Source organism: Theropithecus gelada, chromosome 11 (assembly GCF_003255815.1).
Source record: "Theropithecus gelada isolate Dixy chromosome 11, Tgel_1.0, whole genome shotgun sequence".
Lineage (NCBI taxonomy): Eukaryota > Metazoa > Chordata > Mammalia > Primates > Cercopithecidae > Theropithecus > Theropithecus gelada.
Window position 1 is genome coordinate 24,291,551 of NC_037679.1, and position 17,843 is coordinate 24,309,393.

General features: G+C 40.6%; 1 protein-coding gene across 4 annotated transcripts in view; it reads left to right on the plus strand.

Moving 5' to 3' along the window:
* Positions 1 to 2,467: 2,467 nt before the first annotated feature.
* MSRB3 (methionine sulfoxide reductase B3) overlaps positions 2,468 to 17,843 on the plus strand; it is a 195,425-nt gene continuing 180,049 nt past the window's right edge. For 2 of the 4 annotated variants that reach the window (XM_025402405.1, XM_025402404.1), the window contains exon 1: positions 2,525 to 2,735. Coding sequence is in view for 1 of the 4 variants with exons in the window: in XM_025402403.1 (XP_025258188.1) it covers positions 2,519 to 2,735 (217 nt within the window). In the remaining 3 variants the exon portion in view is untranslated. Of the gene's footprint in view, positions 2,736 to 2,861; positions 2,947 to 17,843 lie in introns of those variants that run through there. The other 2 variants (XM_025402403.1, XM_025402406.1) reach the window with 2 other exon arrangements.

Below are 17,843 nucleotides of genomic sequence, written 5' to 3' on the forward strand. Positions count from 1 at the left end.
GGGTTGGGGGAGGGATGGTGTAGGAAGCAGCCAGAAGCAGCTACCTCCTCTGGGTCTTTTGCCTTAAAATTAATGTTGAACGAAATATGGTAACATGATTGTTATTAAGGCTATAATAAAGAAGACATTTAAAAAGCATTGTAAAATATATGATTAAAGTATCAATGGTTAAAACTACAAAACTCATAGGAATGTGGGCAAGGGGGTGGTACCTTTCCTGTTTCCCTAGCTATCAAAGGCACAGGCCCCACCCACCATGCCCACAAAGGATGATCTGACACGCCAGGTAAGCCTCTGGTTCTTATTTCCACATGTATTCTTTACCTTGGTTACTTGAGGTAACCTGAGTGCATACCAGTTACTTAAAACCACAAGAGCCCAACGAATACGGTTTTTGAACGCCACTTTTTTTTAATGTAGAGAAAATAAGACTGATTAGTATGGTAAAATATATATACACTTAGAATGAGGATTTAATTCTAATACTACTTCACCTCTTCCTGGTAGCATATTACTTATCTATGGCTCAGCCTCCTTAGCTGTAAAATAGGGATAAAAATAATCTCAGAGATATTTGTAAGGATTAAATGAGATATCAGGTATAAAAAACATCTAGCACAGTCTAGCTCTTATCACGCACTTAGTAACTTTTGTTCTTTTCTGCCACGCTTAGCATATTTATTTAAGCCTTTAGAATAGCAGTTGGCATTGCTGACAGTGATGTCAGCTATGTTGATACAATGAACTCTGTATTTTTACTAACATGAATTAGGTTGTAATGATATTGTATTATTTATAATTATTTATAATTTTATATTTTTGTATGTAAGATTCTTCACTAAAATATTTTAAATATACCCATAATTATTGCAAGCCTTTGGAATATGTTTTACACTTAGGGAGCTCCTATATTCCTTTCTACAAATGGCTGTGCCCATTTTATTTTTGTTTTTAAACAAACATTTGGACTACGGGCAAAGAACTTTGCAAGGTGTTGTGGGGGAAGTAGAAAAACAGACACTTATGTAACATAAGGCTATAAAAAAAGAGGAAATGGAGGGAATACTGAAGAGTTTCTTCAGTATTTCCAACTACCTAGGTTCTAGCTTCCTAATTAAATAGTCATTTTATGTGTCATTTAAATTCTGTATTCATTGCATTACAATTTATTCACCATTACTTTATCTGGGTCATCTACCCTTAGTCCCATTATAATTGCCAATGCATTAAGGATGTCATTTGCCCACTTGCTATATTTAATTCACAGGATGTGGTTTTTTTCAGTGCCAGATGTTTTGAGGTGAGCCACTTGCAATGGACTGTTTTTTGGTGTATGTGTTTTAATACTTTGCCAGAATTGAGTTTGATTTGAAACAAGGTTTTTGATTTTCAAATACAGCATTTTCAAACAAATAGTGTGATGTACAAATTACCATCACTTTGGTTCATGATGAAATAATCCACACTCTAAATCTGTTTGACATTTACCCCTTAAGTATTTTGGATCAATAAATCATTTCTGTATCATCTAGCATCTTAAAATGTTCGTAACTACTTAACACCCTATATCTCCAGGTCCTGTCCCATTAGTTTCAGGGAAAAAATATAGTAATTAAGACATAATTATGTTGTCTTGAAAAGTTAAGGGCCATTTGGACTTGATTACCCAAGGAGTTATCAGTGCCAAGGAAAACTCAGGCAATTACAGGCTTGGGCCTGTAATTAAACACATAGGACTGAAGTTTTGTTCATCAGAGGTGGCACCTTCTGAATGAATTACAGCATTGCATTTTAGACAAGTTACGGTAAATACAAAACAAGTGTGTGGAGGGGGTTGGGGGGTGGACATGAATAGAGATTGGAGCCACGTGGATAGAAACACCAGTGTAAACTTAAGCATTTTGTTGTGAAAAACTATTGTTCAGCCAGCCTGCCTGGGCTCCATATATGGTGTTCAAATATAAGTTTGGGACGAGCCCCTTTGCAATTTTGGCCAAGAACACACACACACTCACCCTCCTCTGCTAGAGAGGGCCAGCTCACCTGGAACGCGTATTATAGTGAGTGCTTGTTCGGTATATATAGGATGGCCAAGTAACTAACTGGCAGCGCTGCTCCTACCTCACTCTCCCACAACTTTTTATCCCCTCACCACCAACGCTCTCAACTCCTGACACGTCTTCCCACAAGTCCCTGGCTCGCTGTCCGGTCTCTTCGTGTTGGTTTGTCTGTTTCCCACTCCTTCAGCGGTCTCAGGTGGAACACGCCAGGTGGGCGCTCGGCTGTGCTCTGAGGTCCCGAGTTGGAAAGGGATGCCCCCTGACAGAGGGCGGCCGGCAACCCTGGGAAGGAGGAAGAGGGGGAGGAGGAGAAGGAGGACGGCGCAGAGGAGGAGGAGGAGGAGGAGGAGGAGGAAGAGGACAGGGCAGAAGAGGAGGGAGTTGGCGGCCGCAGAGCCCCGGGCAGCGGGCCCCGTCCGCGGCCGGCGCGCTCCGTGGTCCTCCCTCGCTCGTCTCCTATGCTCATATTTGGACTCGGCTGCCAGTGCCCAGGAATTTCCCGTCATGCCTCCTGCCGCCCCGTCCGTCGCCCGGAGCCTGGGAGGGAGGGAGCGAGGTTCGGACAGCGGCGGCGGCTGCCTGGCCTTTCCATGAGCCCGCGGCGGACCCTCCCGCGCCCCCTCTCGCTCTGCCTCTGCCTCTGCCTGGCCGCGGCTCTGGGAAGTGCGCAGTCCGGTAAGTTCGGGCTCCCCTCCCCTCTCTTCCCCTCCTCGCCTCACCCCTCCCACCCCGACCCTGCCACGTTAGGGTGTGACCCCGAGCCCGGATTCCATTCCGCGCCTGCTGCGCCCCGTCTGCTGCCTGCGGAGACAGCCCCTGCCTCAGCCGAGAAGGGGAGCAGAAGGGTTGCGCCCCGCGCCAGCGGTGAGGGGCCGAACGGAAGGAGGTCAGGGCTGGCTTCCCCCACACCCGCCGACGGGAGGCGTCTGGCAGCCTCACTGACACCTTATCCTGTCCCGGGAGCAAACCTGAACCCGCGGGAGCCTCTCGCCCCGCGCGGGTCCCCGAGAGAGGGTTCTGGCGGGGCAGCCCGCGGGAGGCAGGGAGGGGTCCATCCCGGAGCCCTCTGCTCCGTGCGTCGGCCCTGCCAGGGTTGCAGCTCGGATAACGGGCCCGGGGCGTGGGAACCCGCCCGCCAGGCCTGCGCTTTTCGCCGCGCGCCTCGGAGAGGACAGGGGCGCCGGGCAGGCGGCAGGGAGGGGCGCACCCGGGAGCGCACCCGCCGCCCGCTCGCCCGCCCTCAGTGCGCTGCTACCCCGCTGCTGGGCCAGACTACCGCGGGCCCGGCTGGCATTTCACAGGCCAAAATCGAACAGAACCCCTAGTTTGCCAGGTATCAGTTTTGTTTTGTTTTTAAGCAGAAAATGGCATCCAAGTCTATTTTTGAAGTTTTACACTGGACTATTTCAAGTCAAACTATATGAATGAAAAGTGCTGTTCCTGCCTTATTTGGTTTAGGGCTAATAGCTATCGGAAGTGGTAGTTCTGAAGTCGTTACAGTAAGATTTCATAAGATAATCTTCTTGAATCATGTGGAAAATACTAGAGGGGAATTTAATATCAGATTATTATTTTAAAAAGCAGTTATTTGAAAGTACAAAGGTAGGGATAAAGGTAAATGGGAAATTGCATGGACTTTTACATTTGTGATGAGTAGTCGTCAAAGCTTCTTGCTTCTTAATTTTATCTGGAATGGAAGAACATAAATTATAATTCCTTAGAGCTGAGATTACTTAGGAGATTTCAGTTTGCTTTTGTTTTTGCTACCAATAGACTAAATTGTCAAATAAGATATGGCAAACTAGGACTCATAAATTAGTTGAAACCTGACTCTGTGAAGCATAGATTATTTTCAGTACTCTCTGGTTTATCTCTTCATATTTTCATTTGCAGCGCTGGTGGCAAAATCGATTTTCAAAGACAATTTTGTCTATAAAAAATCTTCAGGGTTCATATAACTTATAAAATTGTCAGTTCAGATTAATGACAGATATTTACAATATTTAACTTTATTAAATTTGCAATTTGTAAATAGTAACTTGAGCAGTGATATCGGTTTCAAATTTGTTTCTGCATAGTATTGTTTTTCAAAAAACCCCTGCTTTTTATAGATTCGTATTTTAGAAGTAACTTTAATGGCACTTCTTGGGAAATACAACAGGTTCTAATTTCATATTTTATCAATGGATTTCTAAAAAATACTGTGCTGGATAGCGAAGAGTGGATTTTATTGCCAGGAAATACATGTATGCTTTCTTTTTCCTCAGTGATGTGTTGGCTTATCTAATACTTGTGGTGAACTGGCCTTCGAAGACCAAAATCCACTGTACTGGCCCCTTGCCAGTAATTTCGAACACCAAGTTTATATTTGAGCCATTTAAACATATATTCTTTTAATTTTGGTCCCAGCTGACATATCAGTCTAATTTCTGATGACTTATATTAGGGTCGTATACAAATATCTGGAAATTTTTATATTAAGATAAGTAGCTCTTTGCCATCTAGAATTTCGTCACAGTGCCTAAACTGTCTGGCAAGTTTGCAGCATACAATGTAATTGAGATTTTGAATCAACACATTGCTTTTTATTTTTAAAAGTGCTTGTTCCAGTATTTTAACTAAGATGGTAATCCATTAAGTCAGAAATCCTTACTGTTTTGCTCAACTCAAAAGAATATCCAAAGACTATCCCAACAGTAAGATTCATCAGTTTTTCTAATACATATGCCACTTATTAATTAAAAATAGATTTTAAGGCCACGTGTAGTGGCTCATGCCTGTAATCCAGCACTGTGGGAGGCCAGTCCAGGAGGATCGCTTGAACCCAGGAGTTGCAGACCGGCCTGGGCAACGTAGGGAGGCCCTGTCTCTACAAAAATTTAAAAAATATTAGCTGGGCATAGTGGCTCACTCCTGTGGTCTCAGCTACTTGGGAAGCCGAAGTGGGAGGATTGCTTGGGCCGGGGAGATCAAGACTGTGGTGAGCCATGATCACACCACTGCATTTTTGATTCTGTCATAATCTGGTCACAATCCCTCTAATTTTTCTGTACCTGTGTAATTAATTTATCATAGTTATGGATTTGGTTGATGAATCTGATTCCCATGTTTAGCTTCTTGGTAAAATTATTAAGTTGGACAGTTTCCATGTCTCTTCTAACTCCAAGATCTTATAATATTGTTTTTGTTTATATAACTCTGCAGAGCCACCTACTACATGTGGTTCAAACTTCTGATTGTCAGCCTGTGACTTGCTATACATGTCAAACTGGTCTACCATAGCCAAATGTGATGGGTGTGGTCCAGCTTTGGATAGTCCAGATCTGTCTCAGGATTGTGTTAACACCTGGAACATGCACAAAGATACATACATACCTGGACAGATTCCCTGTTAAGCGTCTATTACTTTTTCTTCCTCATCTAATAGCAGAAAGTGCTGATTATGTCATAGGGTAAATGCCTAACTGCTTTTTGGGGATAGTTAAGCCCAGGCCTTAAGACAGTTTAATATTCAGTTTTGTTATTTAGGTCTGAGTTAGGGATACTGCCAGAGAGCACCCAGACATTCCCGTGGTTGGGAAGGCTAGTTATCTGTAAGCATTCCAGATGAAATAGCCTATAATGGGTTATCACCTTTGGATCTTACCTCAGAGAAGATTGAGTTGGATCTACCTATCTGATTTAGCAGATTAAATTGAGTTTGGATGGGAGGGTAATCAGCTATTTAATTTGCCAGTCGTTAGCATTTCTTATTGCTGTATATCAAGGATTTACTTTGAATATTCTGTATTTTCTCTTTCCTGGCCATGATGGACTTTCCTTTTAAAATGCTCAGCACGGGCTGGGTGTGGCGGCTCATGCTGTAATCCCAGCACTTTGAGAGGCCGAGGCAGGCGGATCACCTGAGGTCAGGAGTTCGAGACCAGCCTAGCCGACATCGTGAAACCCTGTCTCTATGAAAAATACAAAAATTAGCTGGGCGTGGTGGCGGGCACCTGTCATCCCAGCTACTCAGGAAGCTGAGGCAGGAGAATCACTTGAACCGGGGAGGCGGAGGTTGCAGTGAGCCAAGATCATGCCACTGCACTCCATCTTGGGCGACAAGAGCAAAACTCTGTCTCAGAAAGAAAGAAAGAAAAAAAAAAATTGCTCAGCACAGTCCCTCATCCCTGTTCGTATATTTGTCTGTAGAGTATGCTGAAGTCATATTTATGGCTTTAAGGGAAGTACAAAAAAGGAAAGTACAGAAAAGATCAGTAATTCATCAATTGACTTTATGAAAGATTTTGGTTATTGCCTTAGTTAAGCTTCTGTTGCAAGTAACAGAAATGAACTAGTTTTAGCAAAAAGGAAGAAAGGAATTTGTTGGAAAACTATTGGAAGTCAAATGCAGGCAGACCTCATTTAGGGCCTGAGATCAGGGACTGGAAAATCTAGAATGTTCCCTGTCTCTAGTCTTTGTTTGCTTCACTGTTCTTTCTTTGCTGGTGTTTTTTTTTTTTTTTTTCTTTTTTTTTCTTCATGGTTAGATGTGGCTGCTCAGCAGCTCCTGAGTATTTATGTGTCCCTTCATAAGGAGGAACTATATTATTGAGCCTTGATCCTAAATTCCTGGGAGGTAGAACCTGATAGACACAGTTTAGGTCACATGGTTGACCTAGATTTTCCCTAAAGTCTCTTCTAATTCTAGAGTTATCTGGTGTACATAGTACAACCATATAGATGGTTTGATTTTGCATTTTTCCGTTTTATATTATAAGGTTATAGTCCTCAAAATGAATTGTGAACATTTTCTTTGATAACAACTAATTCACTCTGCTAATAATCATCTGCATATTTTCAGGAATTCACTGAATAAAATGCTGACCTCCATTGGCTCTTTAGGATAAGTTCATTAAAACTATATAAGTGGTAGAGATATTTGAAATAGTAATAGTTTAGGGACCAAGAATTAATCAGTTGTTTTCCTATTTCTCACACATATATAACATTTTCTGCCTCTTCCTTTCCTTTAGGCTTTTCCTACTGCCTGGACCTCTTCTCTATCAGAACAGGTTGAAGTCCTTCAGGCCTCTCAGATGGTAGTTTGTGACGTTTTCCTCTTGCCACAGAATTTGTAATTTCCTTGTGCTTCTAAGGCGTTTTGGACCATGGTTGGAGTACAAGTTTTACTATATTGTCTTGTGTTGTAGTTAAGTCCATATATATTCATCTTCACTAAACTATAAATTCCATATGTCAGTGAATCACCTAGAATGTTTTCTTTCTTCTTTTTTTTTTTTTTTTTTTTTTTTTTTGAGATAGGATCTCACTCTATCACCCAGACTGGAGTGCAGTGGCACACTCATGGCTCACTGCAGCCTCGAACTCCCTGGAATCAGGTGATTCTCCCACCCCAGCCTTCTGAGTAGCTGGGCCTACAGGCACCTGCCACCATGCCCAGTTAATTGTTGTATTTTTTTGTAGAAATGGGGTTTCACCATGTTGGCCGGGCTGGTCTTAAACTCCTGACCTCAAGCGATCTCCAAGCCTCAGCCTCCCAAAGTGCTAGGATTACAGGCATGAGCCACTGCACTCAGCTAGAAGAATTCTGATAGGCTCTCAGCATCCATTGTTCCAGGTATAATAATTCTGACTTTTTCAAATACTCTGATGCTTTTATGGTATCCTGCTTGCTGCTGTCTTCTTCTTTTGAAATTGGAGTTCAGTCACTCTGCTCTTCTTTTTTAATACTTGTCTGTTTCCTAGATTTTACAGGCTTTTCCATGAATACTCTAATTTCCTGTATGAAGACAGAATATACAAATGATAGGATGCTTTCCTGTAACTGAGATGGCAGGGGGAAGGAGAGGACAGCAACTCATATGGAAAGAAATCAGCTTTTGTGGAGCACCCAAAATTTATCAAATCAGATAGAGAGGACAGGTGTAGAGGAAAATGAGCATGTATAAAGAGGGATAATGGGACAATAAAGTACAAATATGGAAAATTAAGTGGAAGGCTTTTAATGCTGTTAGGGAACTTGGATTGGGTTAGTAAGTTATGAGACTGACATTTTTGATCCTTGAAATGTCATAATCAAAGGTGAATGATGAGTTATATAATCTACTAGTTTAGAGAATGAATTGAATTGGGAAATAAGTCATAGGACCAATAAAGAAGTGTTTTGAGAGTTTTTCTTAGGAATGAAGACCTAACGAGAGTAGCAGCACTGCAGTAGAAGTGTTGCTAAAGTACATTGGATAGAAATAAGCAGTTGGATATTGGCAAAGAAAGGGATGAATAAAAGGTGACATATAAGCCTGGGTGATGGAGAGAATGTGATCTCAGCAGGTTTGTGGGTGGAGGTAAAAATAAGTTTTGTTCTAGATCTCTTGCTTTTGAGGTGCTGGTAGGATATTCCTGTGGAGATGTGTAGTAGAATCCGAAGTGTGAAACTGGAACTTGGAGGGAGAGATCAAGGCTGGAAATAAAACATGTATGAGTAACGAGAGTTAAAAATAAAGAGAAGAAGAGAGCATTTGTTAGCTGGAGTAAAAGGAAGGGTATAGGAAAAGCATCATAGAGAAGAGAGAATTTGATCTGACTTTAAAAGATGCCGAGTCTGTATATGGCGTTCTGTTCACGAGCTTTCCTTGTTGAGGGGATATCACATTTACTAACTTGAGAGATAATACATGGGAAGTGTTGGACAAAGAATACTGCATCCACAATGACTTTTCTGAATTACAAAATCATTTCCCCTCCTTCCTTGCTTAACCCTTCCTCAGTGGCTTCTTATCTTTCTGCAGATAAAGGACTAACTCCTAAATGTCTTCATCATCACCAGTTTGAACACACATTCTGTCTCACACTCCTCCTCGTTCCTCCCTCTTCTTCCCCAAGACTGGACAGAATGTGAAGAAGATATGATTTCCACCAAATGGAATATTCTTTATACTTTTTTGGTGTCCTTTATGGTCACTTTTTGTGGCCGTGGTCAGGTTCTTATCCATAAAATAATTATTGATAACTTCCTAAAGTGAGAAATAATGATAAATCACATACTGCCCTCTTTTTTACAGAATTCTTTGCTTGCCTTATCTCTTCAAGTGTTGACTGCAAGGTTCCTGTACACTTACTTGAGTTGGCCACTCCGGTCACTGTGCCGTGATATCTGACACTTGGCCGTGGTAGCCTGGAGCAGCATTGTTACTGGGCATTGGTATGATTGGCTTACCCAGTTGTGTGCTGATTTGGAAACCTCAGGGCGATTTATTGATACTTTCCTAAAGGAAAGTTGAGGGAATTTATTTTATAAGAGGGCTTTATTCACACAGATTAAAGAGTTTTATAAAATGCGGAGATGCACCTGCAGACCTTTTCCCCATCTGAATGCTTCAGAATACCCACACCCTCCTGACCCAGTTCTCTCTTGCTACATTCCAACACAAGTCTACTGAAATGAAATTTCTGCCTTCTCCAAAAACCAAAGATGGTGCCAAATACCACATCTATCAGTGAGAAGGCCTGCCACTGGAAGAATGAAATACTCTAACTAAAACCAGTTTAAGCAACACTCGCAATTACTATCTCACCTAATCAGAAGTCTAGAGGTAAGAAGTGCTGGTGTTGGTGCAGCCATTAAGCATTTTTATCAAAGATCCAGACTTCTCCCATCTTTTCTCTCAGCTATCCTCAGATTGCTGGCAATGAATCCCAGCGTGGCTTCAAGATGGCTGCCACACAAAGCATAAAGAAAGGGCCTGGGCAAAATGGGTTTCTTCTTAAATGGCTCTCTGACAAGGAAAAGAAACCTTTTCCAGATACTCCCATCAGACTCTCCATATATCTAATTTCCCCTCACTCTCAGAACGATCACTAGTAAATATCCTGGGGTTGTGCACCGTATCTCCCAAACAGTTTGGAATTCTGTTATCCAGAAAAGAAGAGATGGTTTTGGCTGTGCAACCAGAAATGCCCACCAATCTGTACTGAGCAGGAAATAAAGAAAAACATGGCAGTGTAAAAAAAAAAAAAATGCGGAGATGAATATAGGTGAAATAGAGAAAGAATGCTGGTATAGGAAGTGTTTTCAGCTGGGTTTGGTGGCTCATGCCTTTAATCCCAGCGCTTTGGGAGGCTGAGGCAAGTGAATCACTTGAGTCCAGGAGTTTGAGACCAGCCTGGGCAGCATAGTGAGACCCATCTCTACAAAAACTACAAAAATTAGCTGGGCATTGTGTTGCATGCCTGTAGTCCCAGCTACTCAGGAGACTGAGGTGAGAGGATTGCTTGAGCCCAGGAAGCAGAGGTTGCAGTGAGCCAAGATCGTACCACTGCACTCCAGCCTGGGCAACAGAGTGAGACCCTGTCTCAGAAAACAAACAAAAATCCCCAAAAGCCAGGAAGTATTTTCTCAGGGTCTAGCTTCCAGGTGAATGGTGTATCCTGATTCTAGGTTTATAAAAATAGTGTATTGTTCATAACATTTGTCTAAAGTGACATATTTACATACAGTATATAGTATTGAGTAATTTCCAAGTCTTTAAAAATAATGGGAACCCTTCCATGTGGTAGTAATTATGTTTTTAGTGTCTGTTGACTGAGAAAATACGTAACAACAAAAGCTACTCTAAAACTTTGAAATAAGTTCTTGTAAATATAAAAACATTGTCATATATTTGGAAAGTATACATTTGGAAATTATGACTTATAGAGTCTATGGACACTTGATTTCTTGCTTTATGGATATTCTCAGGGAAGTTCTGGTCTCAACTTTGAGTAGCTCATTGTCGTCTTACTTTAGAATGTGGGGTATAGGGGAAACTTCTATTTGAAAATTTGAGTCATAGCGGAAATTTTGGAATGACAGGGAAACTCCTCAGAATCCTCTTACAATAGCATTTGTGTATGTTATGCCAGACAATGTACTTTATACTAAGACTGGACTTTTAAATCGTCTCAGGGATTAGAAGTCAATTACAATAAATAAATACTTTTTAAAAATTATATTTTTAGGTAAATGAGCATTGTTGTTAGGACTACAGTGCTATTTTAAAGTGAAATTTAGTTGATTTGCATGTGAGTATACACCTACCCATCTCCGTTATAGCCATAACATATCTTCTGTTACTATAAATTACATGACAAATCCTTATGGTTTCTTGGGTCACTTATTTTATTTAAAGACAGAAACATCTTTCAGTACATATGTAAGACTTAAGGCATTATTGAAAATAAGCCCGTGCAACATTGTAGAATCTATTAAAAAAAAAAAACAAAAAAACAAAACTCAAGGCCAGGCACTGTAGTTCATGCCTGTAATTCCACCACTTTGGGAAGCAAGGAAGGAGGCACTTGAGACCAGGAGTTCGAGACCAGCCTGAGCAACATAGGAAGACCTTACCTCTACTAAAAATTAATAAAATAAATTAGCAAGGTGTGGTGGCACGCACCTGTGGTCCCAGCTCCTCTGGAGGCTGAGGTGGGAGAATTGCTTGAGCCCAGGAGTTTGAGGCTGCAGTGAGCTATGATTGCATCACTGTACTCCATTCTGGGTGACAGAGCAAGACCCTTTCTCAAAAAGAAAAAAAAAAAAGCAAAACCAAAAACTGAAAAACAACTCAGGACAGTCCTTGTATAAATTAGATAGCCCTAAATTTTATGTTTGTTCTTTCATTTCTCTCTCTTTTTTTTTGGAGACAGGGTCTCCCACTGCTGCCCTGGCTGGAGTGCCATGATCCCAGGCAGGATCATAGCTCACTGCACACTGCAGCCTTGACCTCCTGGGCTCAAGTGATCCTCCCACCTCAGCCTCCCGAGTAGCTGGGACTACAGACTTGTGTCACCATGCTGGCTAATTAAAAAAAAAATTATGTAGAGATAGGGTCTCCCTATGTTGCCCAGGTAGGTCTTGAAATCCTGGACTTAAGCAGTCCTCCCGCCTTGGTCTCCCAAAGTGCTGGGATTATAGGCATGAGCCTCCACACCCAGTACATTTTTTTTGTTTTTATTGTGTTTGATTGTCAGAGAACCTGAGTTTGGTTGGGGTTGAGAGAGAACTATAGGGCCTATTATAGGTGAATACTTATTTTATCTTAGATTAGTGGTGTGTAGCTAGGGAAAGATAAGCTCGTATCTTCCTGTAACAGTCCAGATTAGATAGGGCAATGGGTGAGAAATTGTTTTGCAACTCTGGTCTCAGTAATTGAGAACAAAAAGGAAAAAGTGCACTGTAGTCCCCCTTGTTTCTGATTTCGTGGGGTGCGAATATGCCTTCTAGTCAGATCGTCTTAGGGGACCAAGAAGAGGAGGGTTGAGGGCAGAGCATGTTTACCTGCATGCAGAGCCACTTGAAAAATTGTAGGCTCATTTGCATATTTGCATCCTTGTGTACGTGTTCATGTTGCAGGGGAGTCAGTGTGGTATTATGAAAAGAACATTAGACAGTGAATTGGAAAACTAGGTTTTTCTAGTCCTGTTCTTGCCTGAGTCGTTTAAACTTCTTGTGCTTCAGTTTTCGTATCTGCAAAATGAATGAATTGGACTGGGTAATACCTGATGTTGCTTTAAGATTCTGTAGGCTGGGCATGGTGGCTCATGCCTGTAATCCCAGTACTTCGGGAGGCCGAGCCGGGCGGATCACCTGAGGTCAAGAGATTGAGACCATCCTGACCAACATGGTGAAACCCTGTCTCTACTAAAAATACAAAAATTAGCTGGGCGTGGTAGTGTGCGCCTGTAGTCCTAGCTACTCAGGAGGCTGAGGCAGGAGAATCACTTGAACCCTGGAGGCATAGGTTGCAGTGAGCCAAGATCATGCCACTGCACTCCAGCCTGGCAACCGAGTGAGACTCCGTCCCCCGCCCCCTCCTCCAAAAAAAGATTCTGTAATTTATGGATTATTTTAAAGTCTCCAACTTTTCATAAGTTTTAATGGAAAAATATATTTAATACAGTATACAAAATTATGTCTTCTTTTTAAATATTTTGTTCAAGTTGACTATCTTGTGCAATTCACTATAAATGTTACACTGCATCTAAGATCTTGTGTTTGAACTTCCTAGCCCAGTGTGCCCAGTAATTTGATCTATGGGCAAAGTTACATAACCCTTTTAAAGATTTAGTATTTAAAGAATAGATTACAATGTATCAGAAGCATCATATTAAATATCCCATCTGGAGTAATGGTATTAAGCCCTAGAAATTATGTCTTTCTAAATATGAAGCTGGGAATTGCTTATTTATGCTTGACAATAGATTTCAGATGAGAAAAGTCCTCATTTAGCAGGATATATTATGGTCAGAATTTGTCTCTGATTACCCTATTAAATGTATTTAACTCTTAAGGTTAGTTAATCTGGTCTTATTGTTAAAAAAAACTTCACTGTGAGTTTTAAAGAAAAAAACTTGGCTAATTTGATGATTTTAAAAAGTGTCTTCTCTTGCCTGTAAAATTTACTTATAAGATTTGTCTTTTTTATGAGAGAATATTTTATACACAAAAAAGAATATATAGTGTCTATATAAGGTATAACAAATATTTTTTAAAAATCTGTGTACCCTCATCCGGCTTCAGAAATGGAATGTGAAGATGCCTGTGAGACACACATTTCCTCTATTCAGAAGTACCCACAGTCCTATATTTTGTGATTATCGTTGAACACAAATAACTGATAAACTCTTGCTTTCTTTATAATTTTATCATAGATGTATGTCTCTATATCATATTGTTCAGTTTTGCATGTGTTAGAACATTATATAAATGTTATTGGCCAGGTGTGGTGGCTCACACCTGTAATCCCAGCACTTTGGGAGGCCGAGGTGGGGGGGATCACCTGAGGTCAGGAGTTCGAGGCTAGCCTGGCTAACATGGCAAAACCACGTCTCTACTAAAAATACAAAAGTTAGCCGGCACGGTAGCACATGCCTATAGTCCCAGCTACTCAGGAGGCTGAGGCAGGAGAATTGCTTGAACCGGGAGGTGGAGGTTGCAGCGAGCCAAGATCGTGCCATTGCACTCCAGCCTGGGTGACAGAATGAGATTCTGTCTCAAAAAAAAAAAAAAAAAAAAAAAAGTTATCATCTGCTGTGTATCCTCTGTGACCTGCATTTTTTTTTCTTTGTAAATTGTATTTTAGGTTCAAGGGATACATGTGCAGGTTTGTTACATGGGTAAAGTGCATGTCGTGGGAGTTTGGTGTGCAGATAATTTTGTCACCCAGGTAATCAGTATGGTATAGGTAATTTTTCAATCCTCACCCCTCCTTCCACCCTCAAATAGGCCCCAGTGTCGATTGTTCCCTTCTTTATATCCATGTGTACTCGATGTTTAGCTCCCACTTAGAACATGTGGCATCTGGTTTTCTTTTCCTGCATTAATTTGTTTAGGATTATGGTCTCCAGTTCCATCTATGTTGCTTCAAAAGCCATGATCACATTTTTTATGGCTATGTAGTATTCTGTGATGTATGTGTACCATGTTTTCTTTATCCCCCACAAAATTATGTTTATATTATCTATATTGGTGTATATAACTCATCTTTCTAAAACTTAGCATTTCTTTTATTGTCCATATGTTTTTCTACTTTTTAATTTATTTATGCTCCTTGGTCATTTATCCATTAGGATTCTTGTGTTTTCCTATGGAATCAAATTTGTATTTTCTCGTATTGCTTTCTAGCTTCATTATCTATATATTTAAAAATAATAATAATAGTGATGATAACAGTGATAATAATAGCAACTACTGACATACAGATATGTGCTATGTGTCAGGCACTATTCTAAATATTTATTTATTACAGTTTTATCAAGGAAGTACAATATCATCATGATAAATCATATATTAAGGTTAAGGACTGAGGCAAGAGTGTTCAGTAATTTGTATGACTGTGATTTAATCTGGCAGTCTGGCTTCACAGTCCATGTTTGTAATCATTACACTACTTTGACTCCTATGTAGCCTTTTCTTTTAATTATGCTTTTTCCCATTTAACTTTTTAAGATACTTAAACATTTCTGTGACATTCAAAAGAGAACGGCCCTAGTGTGATGTTCAGATGGGTTCTACTGTACAATACCAGTTGCTCAAAGCCATGACACAATGTAATTTTCCGTGATTTTGTTCTACAGGTCTTTTAAAAATTCTCTGGGATTCACTATTTCTTTTCTTTTTCCTAACTGAGGGGGGGAAAGTATGCCTTATTTATTATCCTTCTAAAATATTTCAGTTTTTCACTTTTGGTCTGTGGTTTGGAATTGATTCCATTGTTTTCCTGTGTGTGTTCGGACTAGTTTCTTCATATTTGGACAATGCCTTCCTCTTTTGAAAAATATTGATATGACCTTAGATGAATCACTTAATCTTCCTGAGCTTTGACTTTTTCAAGTAAGTTGCATTTGTTAAGTAATGAATATTTTAAAATCAGACATATATAATTGCTAATCAGAACTCCTTTTCAGTATGAAGTAACCAAGGGAGATCATGAGGGGAAATACAGAAAGTTTTTGATAGTGATTGGAAACTACTGATTTTACCCAGACCCCTCAAATTACAGAAGAAGAAACACTGGCAGAGATGTACCACAATTTTCTTCTACAGCTTTAATTTTTTCCTAAGGTAGCTAATTTTCTTTTTTCTTATATTCTGTGGCTTTTTTTTTTTTTTTTGAAATAGAGTCTCACTCTTGTCACCCAGGCTGGAGTGCAGTGGCACGATCTCGGCTCGCTGCAACCTCTGCCTCCCAGGTTCAAGTGATTCTCCTACCACAGCCTCCCGAGTAGCTGGGATTACAGGTGCCTGCCACCATGCCTGCCTAATCTTTGTATTTTTAGAAGAGATGAGCTTTCTTCATGTTGGGCAGGGTGGTCTTGAACTCTTGACCTCAGGTGATCCGCCCACCTCGGCCTCCCAAAGTGCTGGCATTACAGGTCTTTTCTCTTGGTTTCCACACCCAGCTTCTGTGGCTTTTTTGATGTCTTGGTTTTTCCAAGCTCTTGGGTAATTTCTTAATATCCCTTATTTAAACATGTTTAAATATCTCTCATCTTAAAAGCAAAAAGGCTGTTCAAACCTGCCCCCACCCCACGATCAATCTGTTTTACAAGTTGCTTACATCCTTGCTGTCTCTGTTTATCTGCTATCCATCCAAAAATATGTATTGAGTCCTGTTACATGTCAGGCACTAACTTGTCTAACCTGAGGTTACAGTATGGACCAGAGAAACACAGGACCTCATTCTCAGGGTCTTTCCTTCACAGTTTGGAACCAGCATGGCATGTTGTAGAAGGAGTGAGTAGACTATTTTGTGGTAGGAGCAGGAGAGAGCATGGTTAGAGTTTAGGGCAAAGAAGAAGACCAGATTATATGGGGCTTTTAGATCATTATGAGGAGTTTAGATAGTATTCCGTGTGATGGAAGCCATTAGAGGATTTTAGGTAGGCAGTGGCAAGATTTGATCTGCATTTTAAAATAATCACTCCAGCTGACTTGTGTTGAATGGATTGTGGGGGCCAAGAGTGGAGGCGGTAAACCATTTAGGCCTACTTCAGTGGTTCAGATAGGAATTGATAATGGTTTGGACCACAGTGGTGGTGGCAGAACTGAGACCTTGCTGATTGGATATAAAGTCTAAGGAAAAGAGAAGAATCATCTATACTATTCCATTGAAACAGTTTTGGATGAAGCCACTAATGGTGTTCATATCATTGAGCCCAGTGAGGTCAATTTGGTCCCTGTCTTCCTGACTTCAGGTTATTTGATACCCTGACCACCAACTCCTTCTAGAAATTGTCTTTTCTCTTGGTTTCTAACTGTTATTGTTAGATATATGATTTTAGGCAAATTAGTTATCTGTGCCTCAGTTTTGTCACTTATAGAATGGAGATAATATTGTATCTACCACATAGGTTATTGTAGTCATTAAATGGGAGGATATATGTGAATTACTTAGCACAGTAATTCACAGAGTTAATTCCCAGTAAGTGTTAACTAGCATCGTCATTGTCGTCATCATCATCATCATCATCATCATTCTGGGACAACACTTTCCTTGACCTCTCCTTTTTCTGGTCTCTGCTCCTTCTTGATCTTCTTTGCTAGTTCTTTCTCCTTCAACTCAATTCTGAATGTTGAAGTTCCTTAGGGCTCTGACATTTACTTTTCTCATTTAGTATACTTTCTTAGACAGTCTTATTTATTCCATGGCTTTAGTTCTGTCTGTATATAATCAGCTCTCCCCATCTACCACTCAGCCCAGTTCTCATTCCTGAGCAGACAGAGGAAAATATGAGCAGTAGCCCTGAGGTAAGAGTGTAACTCATTGAAGATTGGGGAAGAAGAGTAGTGTGGTGCTCTTCTAGCTTTCAAAGGATTTAGGAAGCACTGTCATGCTGCCTCTTGAAAAAGACAGCCAACCTGAGAAATACTGGGGGCATTGCCTGGAAATCCTGGATAGCACTCCAATCAGAAAAAGAAACTTCAATATACAGACAGAACTAAAGCCATGGAATAAATAAGATTGTCTAAGAATGTGTACTAAATGAGAAAAGTAAAAGGTAAAAGCAGAATTCCATGTATTCATTTGCCTCTATATCATCTCCATTTAAATGGCTGTGCCTTAGATACAATAAACACATCACAAGCTGAACTTTTTTTTGCCTGAACTTAAGCCTCCCCACCTTGTTACCTAGCTAAGTAAATGGTACTGCTATTTGCCCAGTTACTTGAGCCAGAATTGGAGTCCTCTTAAATTTTTTTTATTGATCTCATGGCCTGTGTCATATCTTTGCCTAGATTTC